We start from the raw sequence: 25,450 nt of genomic DNA, 5'->3' as shown, positions 1-25,450 counted from the left end.
CTACTGTAACTGCAGAAAAGCAACAGAGCAGCTCAAGACATCTGTGGGTGCATCTCAACACTTAACAGAAAAGATGAGACACTGTCATATTGCGATGCAACACTTTGTGTCCCAGAATCGCCCATAAACAAGGATTTTGACCTGTTGCCCTTTTGTCGTCCTTGTCAGGCCAATGATTGACTAATGGTTCAGTTGTCCTATTTGTCTTCCAAACGCGCCTCCTGGCTTCCCAAAGGAGCCCAATAATATAACAGGAGGTACCTCTGTGACTTGGCTGAGTATGAGCTGCTAGTATAGGGGCCTCACCATGGACCTGCACACAGCAGCTTTCCTCCTGGGAGCCCTGATCTGCACTGGTAAGACATAATGGCATCTTGATAATATGATGATGATTAGAATAATGATAGTAATGATAACTGTGAAAAGATCTGCAATTTTATGATTGCGGTAAAATACAAAAAATTATGTGATTTGCTTGACTTCAATGTGAAAGTACCTCATTAGGAAACTGTGTCAGGATATATTAGGAGACACGTCTGCATGCTCCTAAAAATAAGATTTTGTTCTTGTTGCTATTGAGACAAAGATCGAGAAAAACCCAGCCAAAGAAGAAACACATCTCAAAAACCACATTAAACTGATAGCTTGAGTTACAACATAGTCTGGACTGGCCACGTCTGAATGGCCCTGAATTTCTTTTCCTCTTTTGCTCTGATAAATATAGTCTTAGATGCATTGTCATGTAATATATGTTTAATTTTATATTGTTAATTAAGATGTTTCTCCGATAAATTCAGTTTTTTCCAAATTGTCCATACTGACCTAATTTGAAGACTAAATCTTTACAATACACAACAATGACTGGCCATCAGTGAAACTTAAAAAAATCCTACTGACACAGAGTAAATCCAATCCCTAAACAAAAGTTTTAAATAATAAATTTAAAAAAACAGATACCATTGTGCTTCACTGAACCTCCTGCATGGCTAAGTGTGTGTGACTGGTGTTGGAGTTAAATCTCACAACTTGCTTAGTCAGAAAGTTTCTTAATTTCACATCCTATCCTATCTATGGTGTACCCCAGGGTTCAACATTGGGTCCGACAGTGTTATTTTTTGCATTGTGTATACACCTTCACTTGACTCTACAAGGAAGGAAATGAGATGAATTATTATTTGATGCACAATATCTGTAAATGGCAGCTGCCTGGCATGTCTAAACCTCTGTGCTGGATGGAAAAAAACTTCATAAAAGCGAGTCCATCATTTCATCCAACATCAGTCTATTTGATTCATCTTCAAATTTCCAGAAAATATTTGGGGCCTGATATCAAATCTTAAGGGAATAAATGAAATGACATACAGTTAGATGAGAAAATCAATATCACTCTCATGGCTAAAGCTACAGCTAGGAGATGGTTAGCTTAGCACACAGACTAGAAGCAACAAGAAACAGCTAGCCTGTTGCATCCTTAGGTTTTATATTGATTAAACAAAAAAGATGTTATGTTTTTATTCGTGAGCATTAAAGGCTGATTTTTTTATATTGGAGAAAGTGACATTTCCATGTCCTTTTTGATTATAAAGCTTTATTAATACTGTGCAAGTATCAAAATGTTCAAACCACGGAGAACGCAAACAGTCGGTATTCAGAAAACTGTGCCTTAGAATGACCCGTCAGGACTTTTTGTGGCGTCACAGCCATGTTGTTTCGAACTTCAATAACAACACAAAGCTGTCATCCCATCACTGAGCTTGCAAGCTACAAGACAGAAATATGGAGGACATACTGCACAATCATTAGACATCAGAAAGCCAACACCTCATTGAACAGCCTTACCATTAAGTAACATTAGAGACCATTGGCTAAAGTTTAAAGTTTAGCTTAAAGTCTGTTTGGCTCATTTCAGTGCTGACTTACCGGTGAGTTTTAAGTGGTAGTAGGCTACAGTCGGTTATCTGTGGTTGGCCTGGCAGTGCATCACTTAGAAAACATTCAGCCAATCAAAAAGAGAGGCTCAGAGACCACCACAAAAAACCCTGTTCTTGCTAGAGCTCCAGAGAGAAGAGAGAGAGGAGATATTAAACTATATTGAGATGGATTTTAGTTACAAATATACAAATATATCTTCTTCTGAATTTTAAAATTTTTGAATAAAACACAGAAAAACTATGAAGTATGGAACCTTTAACCTTCAGATAAAGCCAGGCTAACTGTTTCCTCCTCCTAACAAGCTGCTGTAGCTGTAGCTTCATATTTTTGAATGCACTGATTCAACAAGGAAGTGAATCAGTGCATGTCCCAAAATGTCAAAGTACTCTTAAGTTCTCTGCATGAATTCTTACTTTTCTCTTTTGACTTTTTTCATGCTGGACTAGTTCATGGACAAAGGTTCTGTTTTGTATTTCCAAAACCTGTTCTCCGTCATCTCTACACACTTTTCCACACTTCTGTGCTGATTTGAACAGCCATGGGATGAAATGCATTTCATTTAGTCCTCTAACACAATTCAAAGTCCACGTCCCACAAACTGATACGCCTCAAAGCACAGACTTATCGCAGAGACCTAAACTAAATATTTATGATTCACCTATGAGAGGACAGTTGAGGCTTTGCAATCCTGGGCTTCCCAGCACACTGTTAAAAATAAACTGCCACAGTTCTGAACTGTTTCTCAGTACCTACTCATAGAGTGTCTCATAAATAACATCCAGGGCTCCCATGCAAAATTCAATATATATAGAATTCTTAATAAATACATATTACATTTTAAAATAACTGAAGAAAGTAAACATGTATACTGTAAATACTGTATATGTATGTTTGTGTGTATATATATATATATATTATACAGTTTGTAGACCTAATTGCAGGTAAACATATAGTTTTTTCTTCTTTACTTTCAACCCTTTACTTAATTTTAAAATGTCATTTTAATTGCTTTTGTTCTCTATTGTGTCAAGACTCTACAGTCAGAGAACTATGGTTACACATGTAACCTTCCATTACAATACTAACTATATTTCCTTTTACGCATTTCTATTACAAGTTGTAATGATTTTGACTGGTTTATTTCCCCTTTATTACTTGATACATTGTTGAATTACTATAATTTCTTTGCATCTGAAAATGCATGTTATTCATTCAGCAAATGATAATTTATACATTGTACATTTGACCGTGAAATAAATCTTTTGTGTCTGATCCTAGTGAGTGGTACTGACGTGGACGGATACGCCAAAACTGAAGGGGCATGGATCCTCTCACTGCACAAGCGACAGTATTCAGTTAACACTGTGGCTGAGTGTGCCACCAAATGTAACAGTGAAACAACGTTCACATGCAAGCAAGTTCACACCTTTAAAATACCAATTTTACATTTTCACTTACATCCCATACAACTTCTACATTTAACGCTCAGCATCTAAACCTGATACTGACTGTGTTCTCACAGGTCATTCATGTATATTGAAAAGGATCAAGAGTGTTGGACAGCAGCAGCAAACTCTAAAACAGAGAGCATACTGCGCAGAACCAGTGCAGGTTTATATGAAAAAAAAGGCAAGTACTTTTGTCTTTCCGTCAATTGTTACAACTGTTGAAATGTCTCCAGTTTTTCACTGTTACGCTGCAGTTAATGTTTAGCCTTATGTTGCATGATCGGTGGTGTTTGGACTGTGTCTGCAAACACAGAAGAGAGGGACTGCAAGTTAAACACTACTGTTGCTCAGATTTTGGGGACGATACAACACTTCAGTGGAATCAGATAAATGATTCACCCGGAACTTTGTCTAAAGAATTTGATTACCAGAGAATGACTGTACTCTGTCAGCAAACAGAATGATCACTCATGAATGATCAAACATGTGATGCTGATTGTGTTCTTTGACCTGTCTAGAATACCTCCTGGAGTGTGTGAATGGAATAGGAACAGATTACAGAGGAACAAAGTCCAAAACAAAATCAGGAAAGGCATGTCAGAGATGGGAAGCAAAATACCCCCACAGGCCAAAGTATGTATTCACATCTATTATTTTACATCACATCACATTCTTTTATATCTTTTCATATAATTTAACTCAATGTGTCTACCCGCAGTATCACACCGCAGTCCCACCCCCGAGCAGACCTGGATTCTAACTTCTGCAGAAACCCTGATGGAGACAGTGGGGGACCCTGGTGTTACACCACCGACCCCAACACCCGCTGGGAGCACTGTAATGTACCCAGCTGCACTGGTAAGATTCAATAATAATGATAAGGCTCATATAAACACTATTGCATGTCTGAAATTACTCCATATTCTAATATACTATACAGCTTCCTTTAAAGTTCTGAGAATTTAACAAAAAATGTCAGGATGATGAGGGAGGATCTTTTTATTTCCATATGAGATTTCTTTTATTTTTTTCCCCTTAGTCCTGAGGTTTAGGAGAATTGTGGGTAAAACCTGCTGCTGTAGGCTTGTAAAATGCTCTATATTCTATGATGGGAGTTCGGTACGTTAAATAGTTGATACATGATAAAATACATGGATGAACAAAAATGCAGGAGCACCAGACACTATAATGAAATGCAGTAAGTCACTTTGTTCAAGAATGTGTCGGTGAGTGTTGATTCAAATTCAATGGTAACTTTAGTAAGGAGGTAGATCATAATGTTATGTTAGATATAGCATTTTCTTGTACTATTTTATCCTCTTGCAGGAGATGGATACAGAAATGTAATTTCCAACCCTGGATGTTTTACATTTCTGCACATGCACCAGGTGTTGTAGTCACATAAACACCTATATGCATGCACAATGTCATGGTAGCCTAATCATAACGCAGATGACAGTGTGATGCCTATGCTTGTTCCTTTACAGAGGAGTGTATACACTGCAGTGGTGAGAACTACAGAGGAAAAATCTCCACCACTGAAAACGGCTTCACCTGCCAACGCTGGGACTCCCAGAAACCTCACAACCACGGTTATATCCCCAGCGCGTAAGACTACATGAGATATACTTGCATTTATAGATCATCATAAGGAGGATTTCATAAGATCTGACAGATTGATTTTTACAGCTAAACTAAAGCTAAATAAGTTCTATGCAATGTTTACTCTAGTCTCCCAGAAAAGTATCTTGAAGAGAACTACTGCAGAAACCCTGATGGAGACCCTCGACCTTGGTGCTTCACCACCAGCCCCTCCAAAAGATGGGACTTCTGCTCCATTCCTCGCTGCAGTAAATCCTCCAATTTTTATAAGTTTACTCTATCTCTATTTCATCACTGTAAAGCCTTTTATCTGCCCACACTCCCAGTATCTAAAAAAAAGGACTAGAATCAGAATTTTAAACTAATGTAAACATATGGAAATATATCTTGTGGTGCAGAATTATGGAAAATGTGTACATCAAAAGGTGTTGGCTCAGTTTTGAACACTTTTCTGGCATGGGACCATTGAACTGGCAAGCTGATCCTATAGCACAATCTGTAGGACAAAAGATATAAAAATAACATGACTTATTTATTGGGCAAAATATTGAGGATATCAAACCATATATGACACCTAAAAATACAAACATGTAGCACAGATGTCTTGATTTGAAGGCAAAACCCAAGTGGATCTACTTACAGACACATGATATGGAATCTTAAGTATATCAACAAAAGGTTAATCTGCAATATTTTTGATAAGCAATTAATAATTTCAGTCATGGATAGATAAATTGATAATAAATTGATAAATTAATTGCAGCCCTAATTATGACTTAGTCTCTCATAAGAAAAATCATAAGAAAATGCCAGTGCTTCTAAACACAATACAGCTGTTCAGGTCTTCCTGTTGCTGATGACAGTGAAGAATTCACTGCTTTCTTTGCCACTTTTTTATTTATTAGAAGATCTAATCCCATAACTATGAGTAACATGGTCATAACTTCCAGAAGAATATTACTTGACATGTTGCCCACATATTCTCAACATTATCTCTACAACTAAGCCATCTCATCCTCTGTCCTCAGCATCCGAGCCTCCCACCATCGTCCCAGAGCTGACCTGTGCCACCGGTGAAGGCTTAGCATATCGAGGAACAGTTTCCGTAACAGAGTCTGGAAAAACCTGCCAGAGCTGGTCGGCTCAGACACCTCACAAACACAACCGCACCCCTGTTAACTACCCTTGCAAGTAAGAGCTCCTATACTAAGGAAATATGTCTATTCTCACTTACATTAATGGATTGGACAAAATATCAGTAACAACCCTAACCCAGACACACCACCCCAAGCACATACAGTATATTGGCTATACCTTGTTTGTGTTCTTCATTATGACGATGTATTTATTTGTCAGAGGCCTAGATAACAACTACTGTCGTAACCCCGACAATGAGAGAAAGCCCTGGTGTTACACCACTGACCCTGACACTCGCTGGGAGTACTGCACGGTGCCGAGCTGTGGGGATGCACCAAGACCAGGTATAACAGAGGTCAATGATGTAGATTCTAAAAACAGCTGCACTAAATTTGGACAATTGAGAAAAATTAGGGAAAACAGTAAGACGATTTACATGGTCAGCATAGTTTTTTGATTTGTTTAGACACTTTGGGGACAAAACAAATTTGCAAAGGAAGGATGAAATAGTATACAAATCAATGATTAACTGAAGTAAATGAGTAAATGCAAACTAATTTCCTTACCCAGTCACAATAATGTTAATGTTAACTTCACAGCTATCTTTTCTTTCTGCTTCAAGTGACAATGCATCAACCCATCAGCCTATGTTCTTGTCTCTCACTGCAGACGACCCAGTGATCCCCCCAGAGGAGGAAGACTGTTACAAGGGGGATGGGTCGAGTTACCGTGGCATAACATCAGAGACCATCAGCGGAAAGAAATGTCAAATGTGGAACTCCATGTCTCCTCACAGTCACACAAAAACTCCAGAGAGATACCCCACAGCGTGAGCATCACTAAGCATCTCCTAACACTTATATTTACTTATATATTTATATTTAAAAATGCAGATTTGACACTTATTTTTCACTCCAAGCTGATGGGATATTTTAGCTGATTCTCAACCCAAATAGCAGAAGTCTGAATTATAAATACTTACAGTGACAATCAAAAGTTCGGACACGCTTTTGAATGGGAGAGTGTGTCCAAACTTTTGACTGGTGCTGTGTATGTATTAAATTTAAGTCGGGCTATAGTGCATGTTTTTCGTTTTGTGAACAAATCCAATGAACTGACTAAAACCAACAATTAAAAGGTTTTGTAAGCGATCGTCACTGCCACTCGATGTCGCACTCCACCACCAGGATGTCGAAAGTAAACAGGAAGTAGACTTGAAACTGGTTGCTGTGGAAACTGAGCTCCTTCACTAGCTGCTCTCTGTATCCAAGCACACCCATAGTCTCTTACTCGCTGCTCCCTTTCCTCTCATTAGTGGAGCTAGTGCTAACGCTTGTTTGTTAGCAGTGGAAAAATACATCATAAATTTGTTACTGGCAACGATAGACTCCAAACACACCGCTTCGTAGTGACATGTCCCGCTAAAAGTTTGGAAAACTCCCGACTACATTTTCTGTGTCCTCCTCGACTCCCCCGGAAAGTCCAAACAGTCAGCAACATGTTGTGAAGCCGGACAAGAAACAAACAAGAAGCTCAACTTAAGTTATCATGAACACAAGACCCAACAAAAAACGATCTAGCCACAACCGTTAGCACACACTAGCATTGCTGTAATATGCTCCACTGCAATGCTAGCAGGAAGCCAGCTAGCTACGACAACATTCACCGAACACATAAGTTAGCTAACATTAGCATACCTTCTGTAGCGGTCACCAGTGAACACAGACATGTAACATTATGTAACTATGAAGTTACTTACAGCTGGGGCCCTTAGCCAGCTCGTTGGGCTGTCCATCTTGGTTTAGCCATACCAGTATTGGCTCCACTGGCCGGACTGGGAATTATATTTAGCCCTGGACAGATGGCGCCACAGAATCTGGTAAAAACGTTACAACTTACTGGATGTTTTGGCTCGGGGTACTGAAGTATAATCTGTTTATAGTCCTCATGGCCAATCCGTCTGTGCTCTGGTCTTGTCTCTTTGTTTGTTGGGGGCCTTTTTACTAAAGAAAAAAAAAAGGTTGTTTCTTCAGTGGAGGAACATCACTACACTGTGCCATCTGGAGTGTGGCCGGTCCCTCTGTGTTTACAGACCAGGACCAACAGTTTAACAAAGGGGACTCACATGCACATGCTCTACCAGACCAAACACCAAATATTTGCTAAAACTACATCATTTTAGGACATTACTGAGACTTTTTTAAAAGTGTTTTTTAGGAACCAATGGCCCCAGGGAGAGGTGCCACAGACACATGAGATAGACTAGTATATTGTTCGTTTTTGCTTTGTGGACTTAACAAAAAATATGAATGTTGTAAAGGTGTATCCCAGTTTAAGTGGTGTTACAGTTTAAGTACTGTCAAGCTTGTGATTCAGCAATTATCAAGCAATTGTCTAGTTTTGAAGAAATAATTTAGTTTGTACATCAGCATGGCACATGTAAGGCAAACATCTGGTCACACAGCATCTACTTCTTCATCACTTGTTGCTACTTCACAGTCAGAGGCACATCCTGCCCCCTGGTGGTATTTGTAGTTTTGTATACAGCAAAAAACGTTTCCTGGTTTGTCTCAAGGACTAAAATGCAAAGGTTATTGGTACCTATTGACCTGATGTTCCAAATCTTATCTTTCAACAGGGACCTCAAGAGGAATCTGTGCAGGAACCCCGACGGAGACCGAGCTCCCTGGTGTTACACTACAGACCCCAGTGTCCGCTGGGAGTACTGCAACTTGGAAAAATGCCCCGCCAATGATCCAGGAGTACCATCTGCCGTACCAAACCCCATTCCCCCCTCCGGCGCTACCCAGACCCCAACAGTGAAAGGTAAACTAACTTTCTAAATGTGTATTTGTCAGATTTTAAGGTTATTTGTCATTTTTAAAAATTCTTTTTTCAACCACTTGCTTCTCTTTGCCATGGTAGACTGTAAGGTTGGAAATGGAGATACATACCGGGGTCCAACCTCCATCACCATTCTGGGTGTGACCTGCCAGGCCTGGAGCGCTCAGAGTCCTCACCAACACAACAGCTTTACCCCACAAACTCATCCTACCAAGGGCCTGGAGGGCAATGTAAGTTTGATCCATTTTGACCTATAGACTTTTGGATTGTGGACATTTTGCTCTTGATTTAATGAAGAAATAAATGATAAAAAGCTGGCAGAGTCATAATATTATTTTCTGTTTCGTTGATTCTGTCTTTGTACGTCACTGTCAGAGCTGCAGAAACCCAGATAACGATGTGAACGGACCGTGGTGCTACACTACTGACAGGAACAAGAAATGGGATTACTGTCAGATCCCTGACTGTGGTATGTTACATTACTTGTATGTGGCACATTACAATTCCTCATTTAACTTTTTAACCACTCTAACTGCATGTGTCTAGGTTGGTTTGTCCAGATTTTGTCCAATGAGAAATATCTCAATAGCTATTAGTTTGCCATGAAATTTGGTACAGTGGTTCATGGTACCCAGAGGATGAATCCTACTGACTTTGGTGATCCCTTAAACTTGTCAACTTCTAGATATATAATGGAAGTAATTGCTAGTTGCAGCCCTAATCCAGAATTCATTCAGCTCCAAGCACAGCTAAGTGTAAGTACACTACAACCTGGAAAACTACAACTTGGACTGATGAAAGCTGATTCAATTGTGCCATCACAGAGCTCCCGAGTCTGACATATGTTAAACTGGCCACAGTACAAAGGATAAACCATTTTGATTTAACATAGCCTCTCTGGCACCACACTAAGGTCAAACTTTACAATTACTTCTCAACTAATGATAAGGATTTAATGACAGAATCATTTTTTTTGTCCTTCCAACACTTTAGATATCTCATCCTTATCCAGACAATTTATACTAATTTATACCAATTTAATTTAAACAAATCCAGTGTTTTTGTTGCATTACTTCTTTTGTGAGAACTCATGAATGAACTTTCCTTTGTAGCGGGACTGAATTGTGGGACGCCAGTTACCAAACCAAAGCGTTGTTTTGGTCGCATTGTTGGAGGTTGCGTGTCCAAACCTCACTCCTGGCCCTGGCAAATCAGCCTCCGGACTAGGTGAGTACAACATCACTAAAATGTGATTCTGTAAGTCTTACAACATTTATAAAATATGATGTAAAGATTAAGTGATACTGGGTTTTTCAGATAAGATGCTCTGATGGTATCTCCAGAATCCTCATCTGGATGAAAAACAACTCATCTGCTAAATAATAAAGAGGATTTATAACCTGTTTCCAAAGTTGCACCTCTGTTAAAGAATCAGAACAAAGATGACAACCTGAGTCACAATTTGAGAAATTGGTTAAAATTATTTTCAACACTTAGCAGATGGAACATTTTTTCATCCAGATGGTTTAAAGTGTTTGAGCATCTGAAGTATTTTTAAACAAACTTTTTTGCAGATTAATTACCTCTTAGAAAAACTGATGGTAACTTCTGTGACCTGGCAGAAACAATGACCAATATTTTGGTTTGATATTAAGAAACTGATTTTAATCCTCAAAATAAAACGTGTTAAAAAATGCACATCTGAGAGTTGTGAAATTGTTGTTTCTGTAGTTGTACAAATAGAGAACAGTTATATCAATATATGGTACCATATATGGTACCATTGTACCATATATCAATATATGGTACAATATGGTACAATATTACTCTGATTGTTTTCTTATTTTATTTTGCTTTTATTATCTATTAAATACCAAGAGGCTTTTAAACCAGGATGCTGCATCTCAGGGATTTTTATTTATTCTTAGTTTTTGAAATGATAATCTGACACTAAAAGTCATATTATCTTAACTGGAGTGTTCATTCAGTCCCTCTTAAAAACATTTCTGTCTGTGTCTTCCTACCAGTAATGGAGTTCATTTCTGTGGAGGAACTCTGATTGACCCTCAGTGGGTCCTCACTGCTGCACACTGCCTGGAGAGGTCAGGGAGACTATTAAAAAGCATCTATCACCACATCCTGTGATAACACAACCCCTGGATAACTAGTCTGCATATTTATAAATGATGTGCACTGTAGGTCCAAGCGGCCTTCAGCCTACCGGGTTCTGCTGGGTGTCCATACAGAGGCAGCCAATGAGCCGTCCAAACAGGACAGGAGACTGGAGAAACTGGTGCTGGGACCCAACGGTGCAGACATTGCCCTGCTCAAACTGGAGAGGTGAGTACAGGGCTGATCATCCCACCACCACTACTAATACAAGTTCAAATAATAATACCATTGGTTCTGCATATAAAACACTACTAATGCTTTAATTACTTTTACAGATTATACTGTTTATGACTGAAAGAACTGACCATCCACTAACCTTCTCCCCACAATTGGTTATTGTCCAATTTTAGCTTAGCAACTAGGGCAGGCTGGTCAAGTTGTGGCTACTTGGCATTAACTTGTCTAGATTGTAGTGTCTTGTTTTTAATTGCTTTTCCAAAAACAAAAACCAAACAAAATCTGTAAGGAAATAACTAAACAGTGTGTTCATCAGCTTTGTTCTGACATGCAATTCGTTAGCATTTGCAGGCACAGCTTTTCATTCATTCATTTCATTCACTTCATTTACTTGCTGTAAATTAAACATCTTTGTACTTTTGGACTTTCGAATCCTTTTGAGTTTGTGATTTGCCTTTGCTATTATGATTGATATTTTATAGTTTAAATTATTGATCAGTATATAAAATAATCATCATTAGTAGCCTCCCCTTCTGTTATTATTGTGAAACTGATGTTCCTGTGTGTGTATGATTTGTGTGTTTTCAGTCCAGCACTGATAAATGACAAGGTCCTGCCAGCTTGTCTCCCAGAGAGGGACTTTATTGTTGCCAGTGGAACAGAGTGTTATGTCACTGGATGGGGTGAAACTCAAGGTATAGTACATCATGTATGTCTGTTTGCTTTTTCTTGTGCTGCTGTCTTTGTGTGGACCAATAAGAGTTTAAGCTCTGACCATGAGGTCATGTTTGGAAAGTGAGGACACTGTGGACATTGTGGAGGGTCCTCATTTCTTCAGACTGAATTTAATTTCTTAAAGTCTGAAAAAAACAGACTGCTATGATAAAAACAACAAAATCAGAACCAGGGTAAAAAAATTATCTCAGAATTTCTAAGGCAGTAACTGGTATCAGATCTTTTTCCAGCTATTTTATTGATATTGTAGTGGACTATTGAGTGCCAAATGTGACAAAATCACAACATTTTATTGCAATTCTTGATTTATAAATTAAAGACAAATAAAATACTCTGAAATGCAAATGCAAGTTTACAAAAATTGGCAGTGGTTTAACAAGCTGGGAGTGCACCTTTAAATGAGATACTGAGAAGTTAAATATCTGTCTTTCAGTATAATTGATTATTAGATACAAACGAATACACTGAATCTAACACAGTGAATGTGAACTGTAATACAAAGACCTCTCAAAAGTTCCCAGTTGAGGGGAATCCTGTCATGATAATGATCATTTGGATGATGAGGATGAGGAGGATGGGTGGGTAACTGCAGGAAGATATGTTGCAGGTACGGGAGGTGACGGCATCCTGAAGGAAGCTGGTTTCCCTGTGATTGAGAACAAGATCTGCAACCGTCCGTCCTATCTGAACGGCAGAGTCAGAGACCATGAGATGTGTGCCGGAAACATCGAGGGAGGAACAGACAGCTGCCAGGTATGAAAAACTCAGAATCTATGGAAGCTGCATTACTGTCAGACACAATGTCTTTCACACCAGCAGTTAGTTTGGGTTTATAGGGATTATGATATTAACTTAGTTTTCAACTCCAGATACCGTTATCTATGTCATTTCTAGTTCTAGTTCAAAAACATAAAACTGTTCCTTCTTCTGCTTTCATGGTGTTTCTTTCTAGTCTGGCTTTGGCAGTCAGAGCTGCACCGTCAGGAGGGGCAAACCAAGCAAATGTTTGGGGCCCCCCCAGGGGCCAAAGGTTCCACGATGGCCCCTCATATTGGCACATTTTGCATTGACAACTATGACCGCCCTTAAACCTGACATAAAGATGTTATACAGTGCACTGCTGCTGCCCCAAACCCCCCCTAAGTGGAGCCCCTTGATGATGTGAGCTGTTGCTAGCATCTATCCATCGCCTGCATGTAAGGCATTCAAGGATCATCTGTAAATTGTAGTATCTACTGTCTGCATCTGCATGTGAGGCATTCCTGGGACATTTGTTAATTGTCGCGTCTGCAATGGGCTTCTTTACCTGGGGCCCCCTCAGAGTCTAGGATCACCACTGACAGGAGTTGAACTAAAAACCATCTAACAGCACCAAATGTGTGAAACAAGTTGGAAAATACATTCTGTACTACTGTACATGTGATTGTGTCTTTTCTCCCTGCAGGGTGACAGCGGTGGTCCTCTGGTGTGTTATAATCAGAACAGATATATCCTTCAGGGTGTCACATCCTGGGGTTTGGGATGCGCCAATGCCATGAAACCCGGTGTCTACGCTCGAGTTTCCAAGTTTGTCGACTGGATCGAGAGAACCATCAAAGCCGGTTAAAAACCATCCACTTCGTACAAACGGCTTCAAACGTGACAAGTTACAGAAAGTGGTTCATCTTGCTTTTGGAAGATATTACAACATGTATATACTGTACTGCTCCGATGTGGCTACTTAAGTTTGTTGTCTGTCACACATCGTGCTCCACTGTAAAACAGTGAATTCAGAGAACAATGAGCAGAGCATATTCCCGGTTTTAGTGTGTAAAAGTGTGTTTTCTGTAAGAGCTGAAAAATAAAACGTGATACAAAGAAAATGGGGAAATCATGCTTTATGGAAAATGAGTAAAAAAAAAAAAAAAACACTCTTTCTTGTTTTTAGCAGAGGGCAACATATTGTATCACTAGTAAAATCTATCTACGCACACATGCATGCACACAAAGACAATCACACACTTGTTTCCTTGTTGCTTGTCAGGTCTGATTTTAAAAGTTTCTTCATTTGTTGGTTCTCCAATGGAGTCTCCTTTTTCCTGAGAGCAAAAAAAACATTAATATTAAAAAGTTATATATACATATATAGTTAATATTTATTATATTCAGATCTTTCTGACACTTATAACTTCATAGCAATTAAAATAATTGATGTGCAATTTCACTCCGAAATTAAGCATCAGTTGACACCTATAATTCTTTGCTATAATATGTTTTGCCGGTGTTGGAAATATTTGAGTATTTCTTTTTTGTACTTCTCCCTTCTACTCTAATTTCAGAGAGAAATCTTGTGCTATTTTACAAGATATAAATTCTTATGAACAACAAAATTGTATCCTCTTATATAATGTATTGCTATAATTGGGACTATCCAACACTAAACTAGTTAAAAAATAAAATTAACTCCACTTTGACCAAACCATGTATGTAAATGTTTCCTACATGTTAATGTATGATTAATAATAATCCAATAACAGAATACATACAATGATCTAACTTTGCGAGGGCACATTCTGCATTAAAAGTATTTTTACTTCTGATACTTAAGGTAAATTTTCTTTACGATATATCCAGACAGCACTTATACTCAGCATTTTAAATGCTCGACTGCTGCTGGTAATGGAGCAAGAAATGGGATTACTTGTGAAATTGTTGTTTCTGTAGTTGTACAAATAGAGAACAGTTATATCAATATATGGTACCATATATGGTACCATTGTACCATATATCAATATATGGTACAATATGGTACAATATTACTCTGATTGTTTTCTTATTTTATTTTGCTTTTATTATCTATTAAATACCAAGAGGCTTTTAAACCAGGATGCTGCATCTCAGGGATTTTTATTTATTCTTAGTTTTTGAAATGATAATCTGACACTAAAAGTCATATTATCTTAACTGGAGTGTTCATTCAGTCCCTCTTAAAAACATTTCTGTCTGTGTCTTCCTACCAGTAATGGAGTTCATTTCTGTGGAGGAACTCTGATTGACCCTCAGTGGGTCCTCACTGCTGCACACTGCCTGGAGAGGTCAGGGAGACTATTAAAAAGCATCTATCACCACATCCTGTGATAACACAACCCCTGGATAACTAGTCTGCATATTTATAAATGATGTGCACTGTAGGTCCAAGCGGCCTTCAGCCTACCGGGTTCTGCTGGGTGTCCATACAGAGGCAGCCAATGAGCCGTCCAAACAGGACAGGAGACTGGAGAAACTGGTGCTGGGACCCAACGGTGCAGACATTGCCCTGCTCAAACTGGAGAGGTGAGTACAGGGCTGATCATCCCACCACCACTACTAATACAAGTTCAAATAATAATACCATTGGTTCTGCATATAAAACACTACTAATGCTTTAATTACTTTTACAGATTATACTGTTTATGACTGAAAGAACTGACCATCCACTAACCTTCTCCCCACAATTGGTTATTGTCCAATTTTAGCTTAGCAACTAGGGCAGGCTGGTCAAGTTGTGGCTACTTGGCATTAACTTGTCTAGATTGTAGTGTCTTGTTTTTAATTGCTTTTCCAAAAACAAAAACCAAACAAAATCTGTAAGGAAATAACTAAACAGTGTGTTCATCAGCTTTGTTCTGACATGCAATTCGTTAGCATTTGCAGGCACAGCTTTTCATTCATTCATTTCATTCACTTCATTTACTTGCTGTAAATTAAACATCTTTGTACTTTTGGACTTTCGAATCCTTTTGAGTTTGTGATTTGCCTTTGCTATTATGATTGATATTTTATAGTTTAAATTATTGATCAGTATATAAAATAATCATCATTAGTAGCCTCCCCTTCTGTTATTATTGTGAAACTGATGTTCCTGTGTGTGTATGATTTGTGTGTTTTCAGTCCAGCACTGATAAATGACAAGGTCCTGCCAGCTTGTCTCCCAGAGAGGGACTTTATTGTTGCCAGTGGAACAGAGTGTTATGTCACTGGATGGGGTGAAACTCAAGGTATAGTACATCATGTATGTCTGTTTGCTTTTTCTTGTGCTGCTGTCTTTGTGTGGACCAATAAGAGTTTAAGCTCTGACCATGAGGTCATGTTTGGAAAGTGAGGACACTGTGGACATTGTGGAGGGTCCTCATTTCTTCAGACTGAATTTAATTTCTTAAAGTCTGAAAAAAACAGACTGCTATGATAAAAACAACAAAATCAGAACCAGGGTAAAAAAATTATCTCAGAATTTCTAAGGCAGTAACTGGTATCAGATCTTTTTCCAGCTATTTTATTGATATTGTAGTGGACTATTGAGTGCCAAATGTGACAAAATCACAACATTTTATTGCAATTCTTGATTTATAAATTAAAGACAAATAAAATACTCTGAAATGCAAATGCAAGTTTACAAAAATTGGCAGTGGTTTAACAAGCTGGGAGTGCACCTTTAAATGAGATACTGAGAAGTTAAATATCTGTCTTTCAGTATAATTGATTATTAGATACAAACGAATACACTGAATCTAACACAGTGAATGTGAACTGTAATACAAAGACCTCTCAAAAGTTCCCAGTTGAGGGGAATCCTGTCATGATAATGATCATTTGGATGATGAGGATGAGGAGGATGGGTGGGTAACTGCAGGAAGATATGTTGCAGGTACGGGAGGTGACGGCATCCTGAAGGAAGCTGGTTTCCCTGTGATTGAGAACAAGATCTGCAACCGTCTGTCCTATCTGAACGGCAGAGTCAGAGACCATGAGATGTGTGCCGGAAACATCGAGGGAGGAACAGACAGCTGCCAGGTATGAAAAACTCAGAATCTATGGAAGCTGCATTACTGTCAGACACAATGTCTTTCACACCAGCAGTTAGTTTGGGTTTATAGGGATTATGATATTAACTTAGTTTTCAACTCCAGATACCGTTATCTATGTCATTTCTAGTTCTAGTTCAAAAACATAAAACTGTTCCTTCTTCTGCTTTCATGGTGTTTCTTTCTAGTCTGGCTTTGGCAGTCAGAGCTGCACCGTCAGGAGGGGCAAACCAAGCAAATGTTTGGGGCCCCCCCAGGGGCCAAAGGTTCCACGATGGCCCCTCATATTGGCACATTTTGCATTGACAACTATGACCGCCCTTAAACCTGACATAAAGATGTTATACAGTGCACTGCTGCTGCCCCAAACCCCCCCTAAGTGGAGCCCCTTGATGATGTGAGCTGTTGCTAGCATCTATCCATCGCCTGCATGTAAGGCATTCAAGGATCATCTGTAAATTGTAGTATCTACTGTCTGCATCTGCATGTGAGGCATTCCTGGGACATTTGTTAATTGTCGCGTCTGCAATGGGCTTCTTTACCTGGGGCCCCCTCAGAGTCTAGGATCACCACTGACAGGAGTTGAACTAAAAACCATCTAACAGCACCAAATGTGTGAAACAAGTTGGAAAATACATTCTGTACTACTGTACATGTGATTGTGTCTTTTCTCCCTGCAGGGTGACAGCGGTGGTCCTCTGGTGTGTTATAATCAGAACAGATATATCCTTCAGGGTGTCACATCCTGGGGTTTGGGATGCGCCAATGCCATGAAACCCGGTGTCTACGCTCGAGTTTCCAAGTTTGTCGACTGGATCGAGAGAACCATCAAAGCCGGTTAAAAACCATCCACTTCGTACAAACGGCTTCAAACGTGACAAGTTACAGAAAGTGGTTCATCTTGCTTTTGGAAGATATTACAACATGTATATACTGTACTGCTCCGATGTGGCTACTTAAGTTTGTTGTCTGTCACACATCGTGCTCCACTGTAAAACAGTGAATTCAGAGAACAATGAGCAGAGCATATTCCCGGTTTTAGTGTGTAAAAGTGTGTTTTCTGTAAGAGCTGAAAAATAAAACTTGATACAAAGAAAATGGGGAAATCATGCTTTATGGAAAATGAGTAAAAAAAAAAAAAAAACACTCTTTCTTGTTTTTAGCAGAGGGCAACATATTGTATCACTAGTAAAATCTATCTACGCACACATGCATGCACACAAAGACAATCACACACTTGTTTCCTTGTTGCTTGTCAGGTCTGATTTTAAAAGTTTCTTCATTTGTTGGTTCTCCAATGGAGTCTCCTTTTTCCTGAGAGCAAAAAAAACATTAATATTAAAAAGTTATATATACATATATAGTTAATATTTATTATATTCAGATCTTTCTGACACTTATAACTTCATAGCAATTAAAATAATTGATGTGCAATTTCACTCCGAAATTAAGCATCAGTTGACACCTATAATTCTTTGCTATAATATGTTTTGCCGGTGTTGGAAATATTTGAGTATTTCTTTTTTGTACTTCTCCCTTCTACTCTAATTTCAGAGAGAAATCTTGTGCTATTTTACAAGATATAAATTCTTATGAACAACAAAATTGTATCCTCTTATATAATGTATTGCTATAATTGGGACTATCCAACACTAAACTAGTTAAAAAATAAAATTAACTCCACTTTGACCAAACCATGTATGTAAATGTTTCCTACATGTTAATGTATGATTAATAATAATCCAATAACAGAATACATACAATGATCTAACTTTGCGAGGGCACATTCTGCATTAAAAGTATTTTTACTTCTGATACTTAAGGTAAATTTTCTTTACGATATATCCAGACAGCACTTATACTCAGCATTTTAAATGCTCGACTGCTGCTGGTAATGGAGCATTTTTTTTTACATCTGAATACTTTTTAATTTAATTCAACTTTTAGGGGAAACATCTCACCTATTAGGAAATTCAATATCATCAATGGTCTCAGGCAGAGGAGCTCCTCTGGTTTCAGGAAGCAACAGCACCAAACCTCCAGCGATGAACGCTACCACTCCTGTGCAAAATACGACGTGGAGATTTAAAACAGTGACTGATAAGCAACAAGATTAATCGAAAAATTGAAACTTACTTTGATGCAGTTCCATATATTTGAAATGTGTTTGGAAGTTATTCACTTCTCAAGTAAATTGATGGCAAAATACCAGTATGAAGAGAATTAAAGTATCTGTCTGTTTACATATTAAAAACGAACATCTTTTTTTCTTGCAGAATGAACATGTAGCATTTCGTGAGTGATTATTTCAGACACACTGCAACAAATGTTCTCCCTCCTTGATAATATGAACCCCACCAAAGATGATGAGGGGCAGCTCCAGCCAGATGACAGCCAGTCTGTAGAGCAGGAACGGAGAGACGATGCCTCCAATGTCACACAGGGTGGAACAAACCGACACTCCCAGGTTCCTGCATCCAGTTAAACAAAATGTAAATACACTGCATATTTTAAGCTACTGTATCATGAATGTGAAACTAGAGATGATAAATCTGACCTCACCTGACAAACGTTGGGTAGAGCTCAGTGTTAACAAACACCACCATCTCAAAGGCCATGGTGATACCCAGCCGACCGATGCAGGCCACCACCGTCTTAAACCAGAACATACCTGAGGCACAGAGACAAAGGTGCATTTACAGGAGTGTCTAGGCTTTCTATCAATAAAATGGATTTCATTTGAGCCTAAATTTTTACCTTTACCACTGAAATGTTCTCAATTTTTCAAGCAAAAGACAAAGTAAAGCAATCTAAGAGAAAGACGCTCTTCTCACTGTCAGGAATGAAGGCAGTGATGATGCAGGAAGCTCCGGCGATGATGTTTGCGGAGGCGAAGGGAAGACGCCGGCCGATACGTTCAATGGTGAGGAGGATGAAGAAGGCAGCAGGGAACTCCACTAGACCAGAAATGAAGAAGTCGATGTAGACGTTTCCCCCTGCTATCCCCACTCTCATGATGAGGCCCTGATAAACCACAGCACTGGTGAACCTACAAAGGTACAAAAGGACTCAATATATCCAACATTTAGATTCAATATTGCCTTCAAATCAGTGATCTTCAGCGAGCCACACCAGTTGAACATGAGTATGAAAGTGTGTTTCCTCATATTTGGGGTTCTGACCAGGTCCAGCAAAGAGGCAGAGGGGGAGTCGCCCTCCTCATCTGTCAGTGTCTGAAACAAGAAATGATCGGTTTGGGCTTGAGACAGTAACTTAGGAGCTGATTTGACACAGTGATACAGAAAAGCATTATTTCTAAACACGTTTCCTTTCAGTAGAATTATGGTACTGAGTAAACTGTTAAGTCGATCTACCTCAAACTTCCTAGTGAGTTTCATCTTGTTCTCTTTGGCCATGGCTTCAATGATCTCCAGAGCTTTGGAGGAATTGTTCTGGGAGATGAGCCACCTTGGCGATTCTGGGATGAACCTGAGAGACAAAACCACCCAGACACAAAAATCTCATTCACCAACTTCTATTCACCAGCACATCTGCTGGTAATGGACGATCTGACCTCGGTCTATTTCTTGGTTGAATGTGTTTCTTGATTCAAACATAGCAGAGGTAAAAATCAAAGATTACAAACTGTCTTTTTTTTGGCTGGACCATGAGAGTGGGAAAAGCCCTTTAGACGGGTCTGTCTCTGACTGACTGAGTGATGAGGTTACCACTGCGGTCGGTGCTCTTTCAAAATTATTTGGTGCAAACAAGCTGTGTTGACAATTAGTACATTTGTTTCTACATTTACCAACTTTTTAGACCCCTTTAGCGATTTTTTCTTGGACAAACCTTAGTTACTCTCCATAGAAGAGAGTCGCTAGTATTGCCCCTCAAGTGTGAGGTTGGGCTTTCCCTCCTATGCTGGCCACACGGCAGCTAACGTGAATGAGCTTCTAACTTTCTAAGTTTCAGAGCTTCTAAATTAAAAAGTTAGCTGAAGCATGTGCTCTTCCTTCCTAACCGGATTTGTTTTAGGGAAAAGTACTTGAAGACAGACATAAAATACCACAAGGGACCAGATGATGACTGCAAGCAAATCTACAGCCAAGAATATAAAGTTTCTCACCAGTAGTAGGACAAGAAGAGGACGTAGGGAGCAGTGATGGCGACCTGCAGCCAGCGCCAGTCACTGATGAAGTAGGCGAGCAGAGGGAGGATGAGGACACCGACACTGAAGAACATCTGGAACAGTATCCCCACTGTTCGTCTGTACTCCACTCCAACGATCTCTGTCACTGAGGAAACCCCAGGAAAACATTTTAATGGAGTATTTCACTTGAACAAAATGAAGTGAACACAGACCCCTGCAAGAGAAATACAGGATATACTAACTTTACTGAGGTCAAGTAGGTACTGCAGCAACACAAGTCAAACAACACGGATATCACATTCACAGTCATTTGTCTCCCATATGAATTACACTCATATGCAACTATTTTTGAATAATATCGTTAGTGTGTATGTGATATTTGTACCTGTCTTTATCAGTTGTTTATTCAAATATTCTCACATGCACCAGCTGAAGTTTGGTTAAAATGTGACTAAGGTTACATGGGGCCAGAGATTTTTTTGACTGGTCTGTATTGCCAGGCCAGTCTTCATTTTGCGCTTACATTAGTCTAATGCAAGTCAGACAGTTTCACAAAAATAAAGACGTATTATAACCCTAAATCGTTGGCCACCCTACCCCCAGGCTTCCTCTGAACTCAGCCAGTCAGTGACACCTGCTGAACAGTGTCAGTGCAACAGGTCTGCATGGAGCATAGATCTTATGCTACTGGTCGTTTCTCTATTTTCACACTTGTGGCTGAATTTTCTCATCAAAATGTCCCTTTGTTCAGCTCTTCCTGAAGGCAAATGTCTCCTGCTGGAGCGAACAGAGCTGAGCGGTTTGGTGTGCTTGCTTGGTCGGCCATGTTTTAGTTTTAAAAAAGTCATAGTTCACACAGAAATTGTGGCAAATAAGTCCTGCATACAATCGTCAACAACTGGACAACTTATCTCTCTGAAATTCCAACGATAAGTTTGATCTAAGTCAGATTCAATGTCTGACTTTTGGAAACAGATCCTTGGAGTTTTCAAATTGAAGTTGAAAATGAATTGTGACAACCATAAATTTTAGACCATGTAATAGTTGAGTCATTAGTACTGATCAACAACTCTTTCAGACCCTATGTGGTGCTTGAGATATGAAAACTGCAGTATAACTTTGCACATATATAACAGCCTGTTGGTAATGTTTATATAATTTAGCTGCTGTAGGTAGTTACTGAATATATAATTAGTGAGATGCCTCAAAAAAAAATCAACATCAGCGAACACTGAAGTCATCATTACGCTGCACGTAGCAGGTCATCCAGCCTCCTTTCACCCCGAAGCCAAAGAGGGTCCTGAACACCAGGATGGAGATGTAGTTTGGAGCCACAGCCAGGACAAACCCGGAGATCACATTTAGTATGTTGGACATCAGGAAACTGAGCTTCCTGCCAAACCTGCAGACAGACAGGTAAGCATGCGTCAAGAGGGGATTCTTTTCAAAATAAGAGAAGGTATGAAAAGTAAGCTATAGATCTTTTATTGCCTTTTTGTCCAACATTTTTACAGGTATCAGTGTTGAGGGTAGTAACACCAGTGAATCATCAACACCTATTGGGTAAATGTGGTACCAGCCTCTGCACTAAGATTTGTGTTGGTCAGATTTAGTGAGAAATATTCTGAAATACTTAGTGGGACAAAGGGCAGCGCAGGTGGGAGAGCATATGACAGAGGTAACCAACCATCTCATTCTTTTTACAACAGATTAGACAAACAGGGACCTGGTTACAGAATCTCTCAGCAGAAGTAGATTTTACATAACAGATAAACCTGATATTGTAAAAATGCCATTTGTAATAACAGCTAAAATCCTTATAGCTAAAAGTAATTTCTGAGCTTCTGCTCTAACAAACTGATATAGGTCCATCTTTCTCCAAAATGCTACTACTACTGATGAAGGTGTAATTGGCTAAGGATTGGGGTTATTCTCAGAAACAACAATAGTTTGCATGATGTGTTGTGTGACCATGCAAAAGTGTTAATAGTTAGGGATAATGACACATATTTTTCTTCAGGAAGACATTAATAGTGTTGCAATAGGTTGTTTGCACAAAAAGTGACAGAATTTGTTGTGTGAAGAAGGATAAAAAGACAGTTAGAGCAGGAAATACAATGCTTGGCTCCCTTCCCACTCCGCGGAGCTGACCAATCACGATGTGAGGCAGGTGTGAATGTTGGATCTAATTGGACGTTGAACAGGAGGGAGGAGGGCGTCTCTGAAGCTGCTCGACCATCCAATAAGCCGTTCACATGAAGCATACAGTACAACATGCGGCTGGTTATAAACCAGTGTAGGACCTCACCTGTCGGCGAAGAAGCCAAAAGCAAAGCTGCCAATGAAGAAGCCCAAGTTGAGAGTGGACTGGTACATGTCCACCCACCATCCATCTGAACACACCAGGTCAAACTGAGACCAAAAGGGAAAGGCTAACATGTATACATACAGGATATCTTCATGTTTATACAGTAAAATAATACAACTAACATTGACTGAGGAGCATTATTTAGAATATTTAGTGAATGATGTTGTTTCAGTTTTGTAATGAATGAAATCAATCCTATTTTGAAGAACAAATGTGTCAAACTTCTCTTCCCACCTCTGTGACAAAGGACTTCCTCCCTTCATACTGATACTCCCAGCCATCCTTAAAGACAAAAACAAAACATTAGATGTAACAGCACTCCTACTCTAAAATTTGCTCATCAAAACACATCAAACTCAGGAAGGAGCACATCTAATTAGGCCTAATTTTCCTTTAGGTTAAAAATGAACACTAAAACCAGACTGATGCCTCCTGATGCCCCCCTTTTCATTTATGCCCTTGACCTCTTGAGAATCTGTCCACAAGGCCGTCAAAGTACTTTCTTTTACTGGATGAAAGGGCTGTTTTTGTTTTGGGTTTTAATTCATTTTTGAAAGAGCACTTTTATAACCTCAGGGTCAAAGGAATAGACATTTGAAAGAAATGGAAAGAAAAACAAACTCAGCAAAAGAAATGTTTAACCATGGATAAATGTTTGGGGTCGCTGTCATGCTGCAGAATTAATCTCCTCCCTGATGGTATCGTAGAGATGGATAAGAATCTAAAGATATAAAGTTATTTGTTATTTAAAATCCTCCCTTTAACACACGAAAATGAAGACTTGAAGCAATTGTTGAACCAAATATGCCTTTACTGCAGAACTGAATAATCCAACAGCAACTAACAGCTAAGATCTCACCTTGCATCCAGAGACCGGGACTCCACTGAGGTCCAGTTCCTGTGTGTCACAGGTGAGTGCCGTGCTGTTCCAGTCCACCTCGTACTGCTCACAGCTGCTCTGCTGCACCACCCCAGAGCTGTTGACCAGAGGCAGCATCAGCCTGCGACTGTCTGCCAGGCTCCAGCCACACGCCTGCCTCCACCCCACCACCGCAGAGTCCCGACACCAGTGATCCGGGGTGAAACCCTGGAAGACGATGCCGACGTAAACACCTGCAAAAGGCAACGACAGAAGACAGAACAGGGCGAAGATACGCCTCTGACAGCGGCCAAAAGTCCCAGCCTCCTCCAGGAGGTCATCAAAGGTCGTCATTAGTGCTGTGAATTTTCTTTTATACTCTGGATGAAGTTTTGCTCTCGGTACATCATAGTCTGGAGGCAAATGCCAGTGATCTGCTTTAAAGATTTTGACAGACTTAATAGTCCACTTCACTAACCGGGGTGATCTTGGAGCTAAAGTCCAAAAAGACCTGTCAAAAACAGGTAAAGCTGCAGCTGGTACATGTTACTGTTTAATGGAGTTAAACAGAGAATGGCAGAGGAATTTTGTAATCACTGAGTGAACCTGAACTGAGCACAAGCCAAAACAAATTCTCTAAGTACATACCCAGCGACAGTTATGCTTCGTCACAGTGTCACAGGACAATAATGTTTTTGAATGCTGAAAAGTCAAATGTCGTTTGGTGAAATACACTGCGGGTGACACTTGAAAATGTCTAACTTTTACGACTCCTAGAAGCTGCATCAGAAATGACACCGTGATAAACAGCTAAGTACCAGAATTATTTAATTTTTTTTACAAACATAAACATGTAAAAGCAGAATCACATGCAATCAATGCTATAATCACACAGGAGGATTAAGTTAATTAAAAATGAATTTAACTTTAACATTACAGCTCAGTAAACTTGTCAGGATTTTTGATTTCGAGCAACATTTTTGCCTTTTGTTATCCAACTTACCTTCTCCTTCAACGTCATCTGTCCTGTGATTTTCTCAAAACCCCCTTAGATTATACTGTATGTCTATGTGTTTGCTTTTTTTGCGCAGATTAAAGGAGCTAAGTAAGTTGTTAGTTTTGCTATTGATACATAACAAATGTTATCATTATTAGCTGTTAGCCATTATCCATTTGCATTTACAAGACAAGAGGTTAACATGTCCT

General features: G+C 39.3%; 3 protein-coding genes and 1 long non-coding RNA gene across 8 annotated transcripts in view; 2 read left to right on the top strand and 2 right to left on the bottom strand.

Annotated features, from left to right (window-relative positions):
• LOC139612498 (uncharacterized) overlaps positions 1-8,330 on the bottom strand; it is a 28,013-nt gene extending 19,683 nt beyond the window's left edge. For 3 of the 5 annotated variants that reach the window (XR_011686559.1, XR_011686557.1, XR_011686561.1), the window contains exon 1: positions 7,879-8,330. This is a non-coding gene — a long non-coding RNA (uncharacterized lncRNA). The remainder of the gene's footprint in view (positions 1-7,878) is intronic. The other 2 variants (XR_011686560.1, XR_011686558.1) reach the window with 1 other exon arrangement.
• Positions 202-13,707, top strand: LOC139612493 (plasminogen-like). Its single transcript, XM_071468114.1, has 19 exons — positions 202-356; positions 3,211-3,346; positions 3,455-3,561; positions 3,899-4,013; positions 4,099-4,238; positions 4,868-4,988; positions 5,112-5,230; positions 6,011-6,173; positions 6,339-6,463; positions 6,789-6,948; positions 8,758-8,945; positions 9,045-9,193; positions 9,339-9,432; positions 10,076-10,190; positions 10,991-11,065; positions 11,163-11,303; positions 11,901-12,007; positions 12,655-12,800; positions 13,492-13,707. Exons 1-19 carry the CDS (start codon positions 308-310, stop codon positions 13,651-13,653), a joined length of 2,412 nt encoding a protein of 803 aa, XP_071324215.1. The 5' UTR covers positions 202-307; the 3' UTR covers positions 13,654-13,707.
• A 1,325-nt stretch (positions 13,708-15,032) lies between these two features.
• LOC139612072 (plasminogen-like) lies at positions 15,033-17,965 on the top strand (the record flags this gene model as incomplete). The annotated part of the gene is made up of 5 exons (XM_071467246.1): positions 15,033-15,121; positions 15,219-15,359; positions 15,957-16,063; positions 16,711-16,856; positions 17,548-17,965. Coding segments are annotated over 5 exons (645 nt in total), but the record flags the coding sequence as incomplete, so codon positions are not given.
• On the bottom strand, positions 16,195-24,845 carry LOC139612496 (solute carrier family 22 member 2-like). The gene is made up of 12 exons (XM_071468119.1): positions 24,245-24,845; positions 23,620-23,667; positions 23,326-23,429; positions 22,265-22,419; positions 20,994-21,162; positions 20,242-20,356; positions 20,000-20,100; positions 19,702-19,916; positions 19,430-19,538; positions 19,226-19,338; positions 18,829-18,928; positions 16,195-18,181 (listed from the first exon to the last, which is right to left on the bottom strand). Exons 1-12 carry the CDS (start codon positions 24,596-24,598, stop codon positions 18,097-18,099), a joined length of 1,668 nt encoding a protein of 555 aa, XP_071324220.1. The 5' UTR covers positions 24,599-24,845; the 3' UTR covers positions 16,195-18,096.
• Positions 24,846-25,450: the final 605 nt, after the last annotated feature.

The sequence above is a fragment of the Trachinotus anak genome, unplaced genomic scaffold (assembly GCF_046630095.1).
Source record: "Trachinotus anak isolate AG129_WGS33_773 ecotype Australia unplaced genomic scaffold, CSIRO_AGI_Tana_v1 ptg000031l, whole genome shotgun sequence".
Taxonomy (NCBI): Eukaryota; Metazoa; Chordata; class Actinopteri; order Carangiformes; family Carangidae; genus Trachinotus; species Trachinotus anak.
The sequence above is the reverse complement of the archived record's forward strand: the minus strand, read 5'-3'. Positions and strand labels throughout refer to the sequence as shown.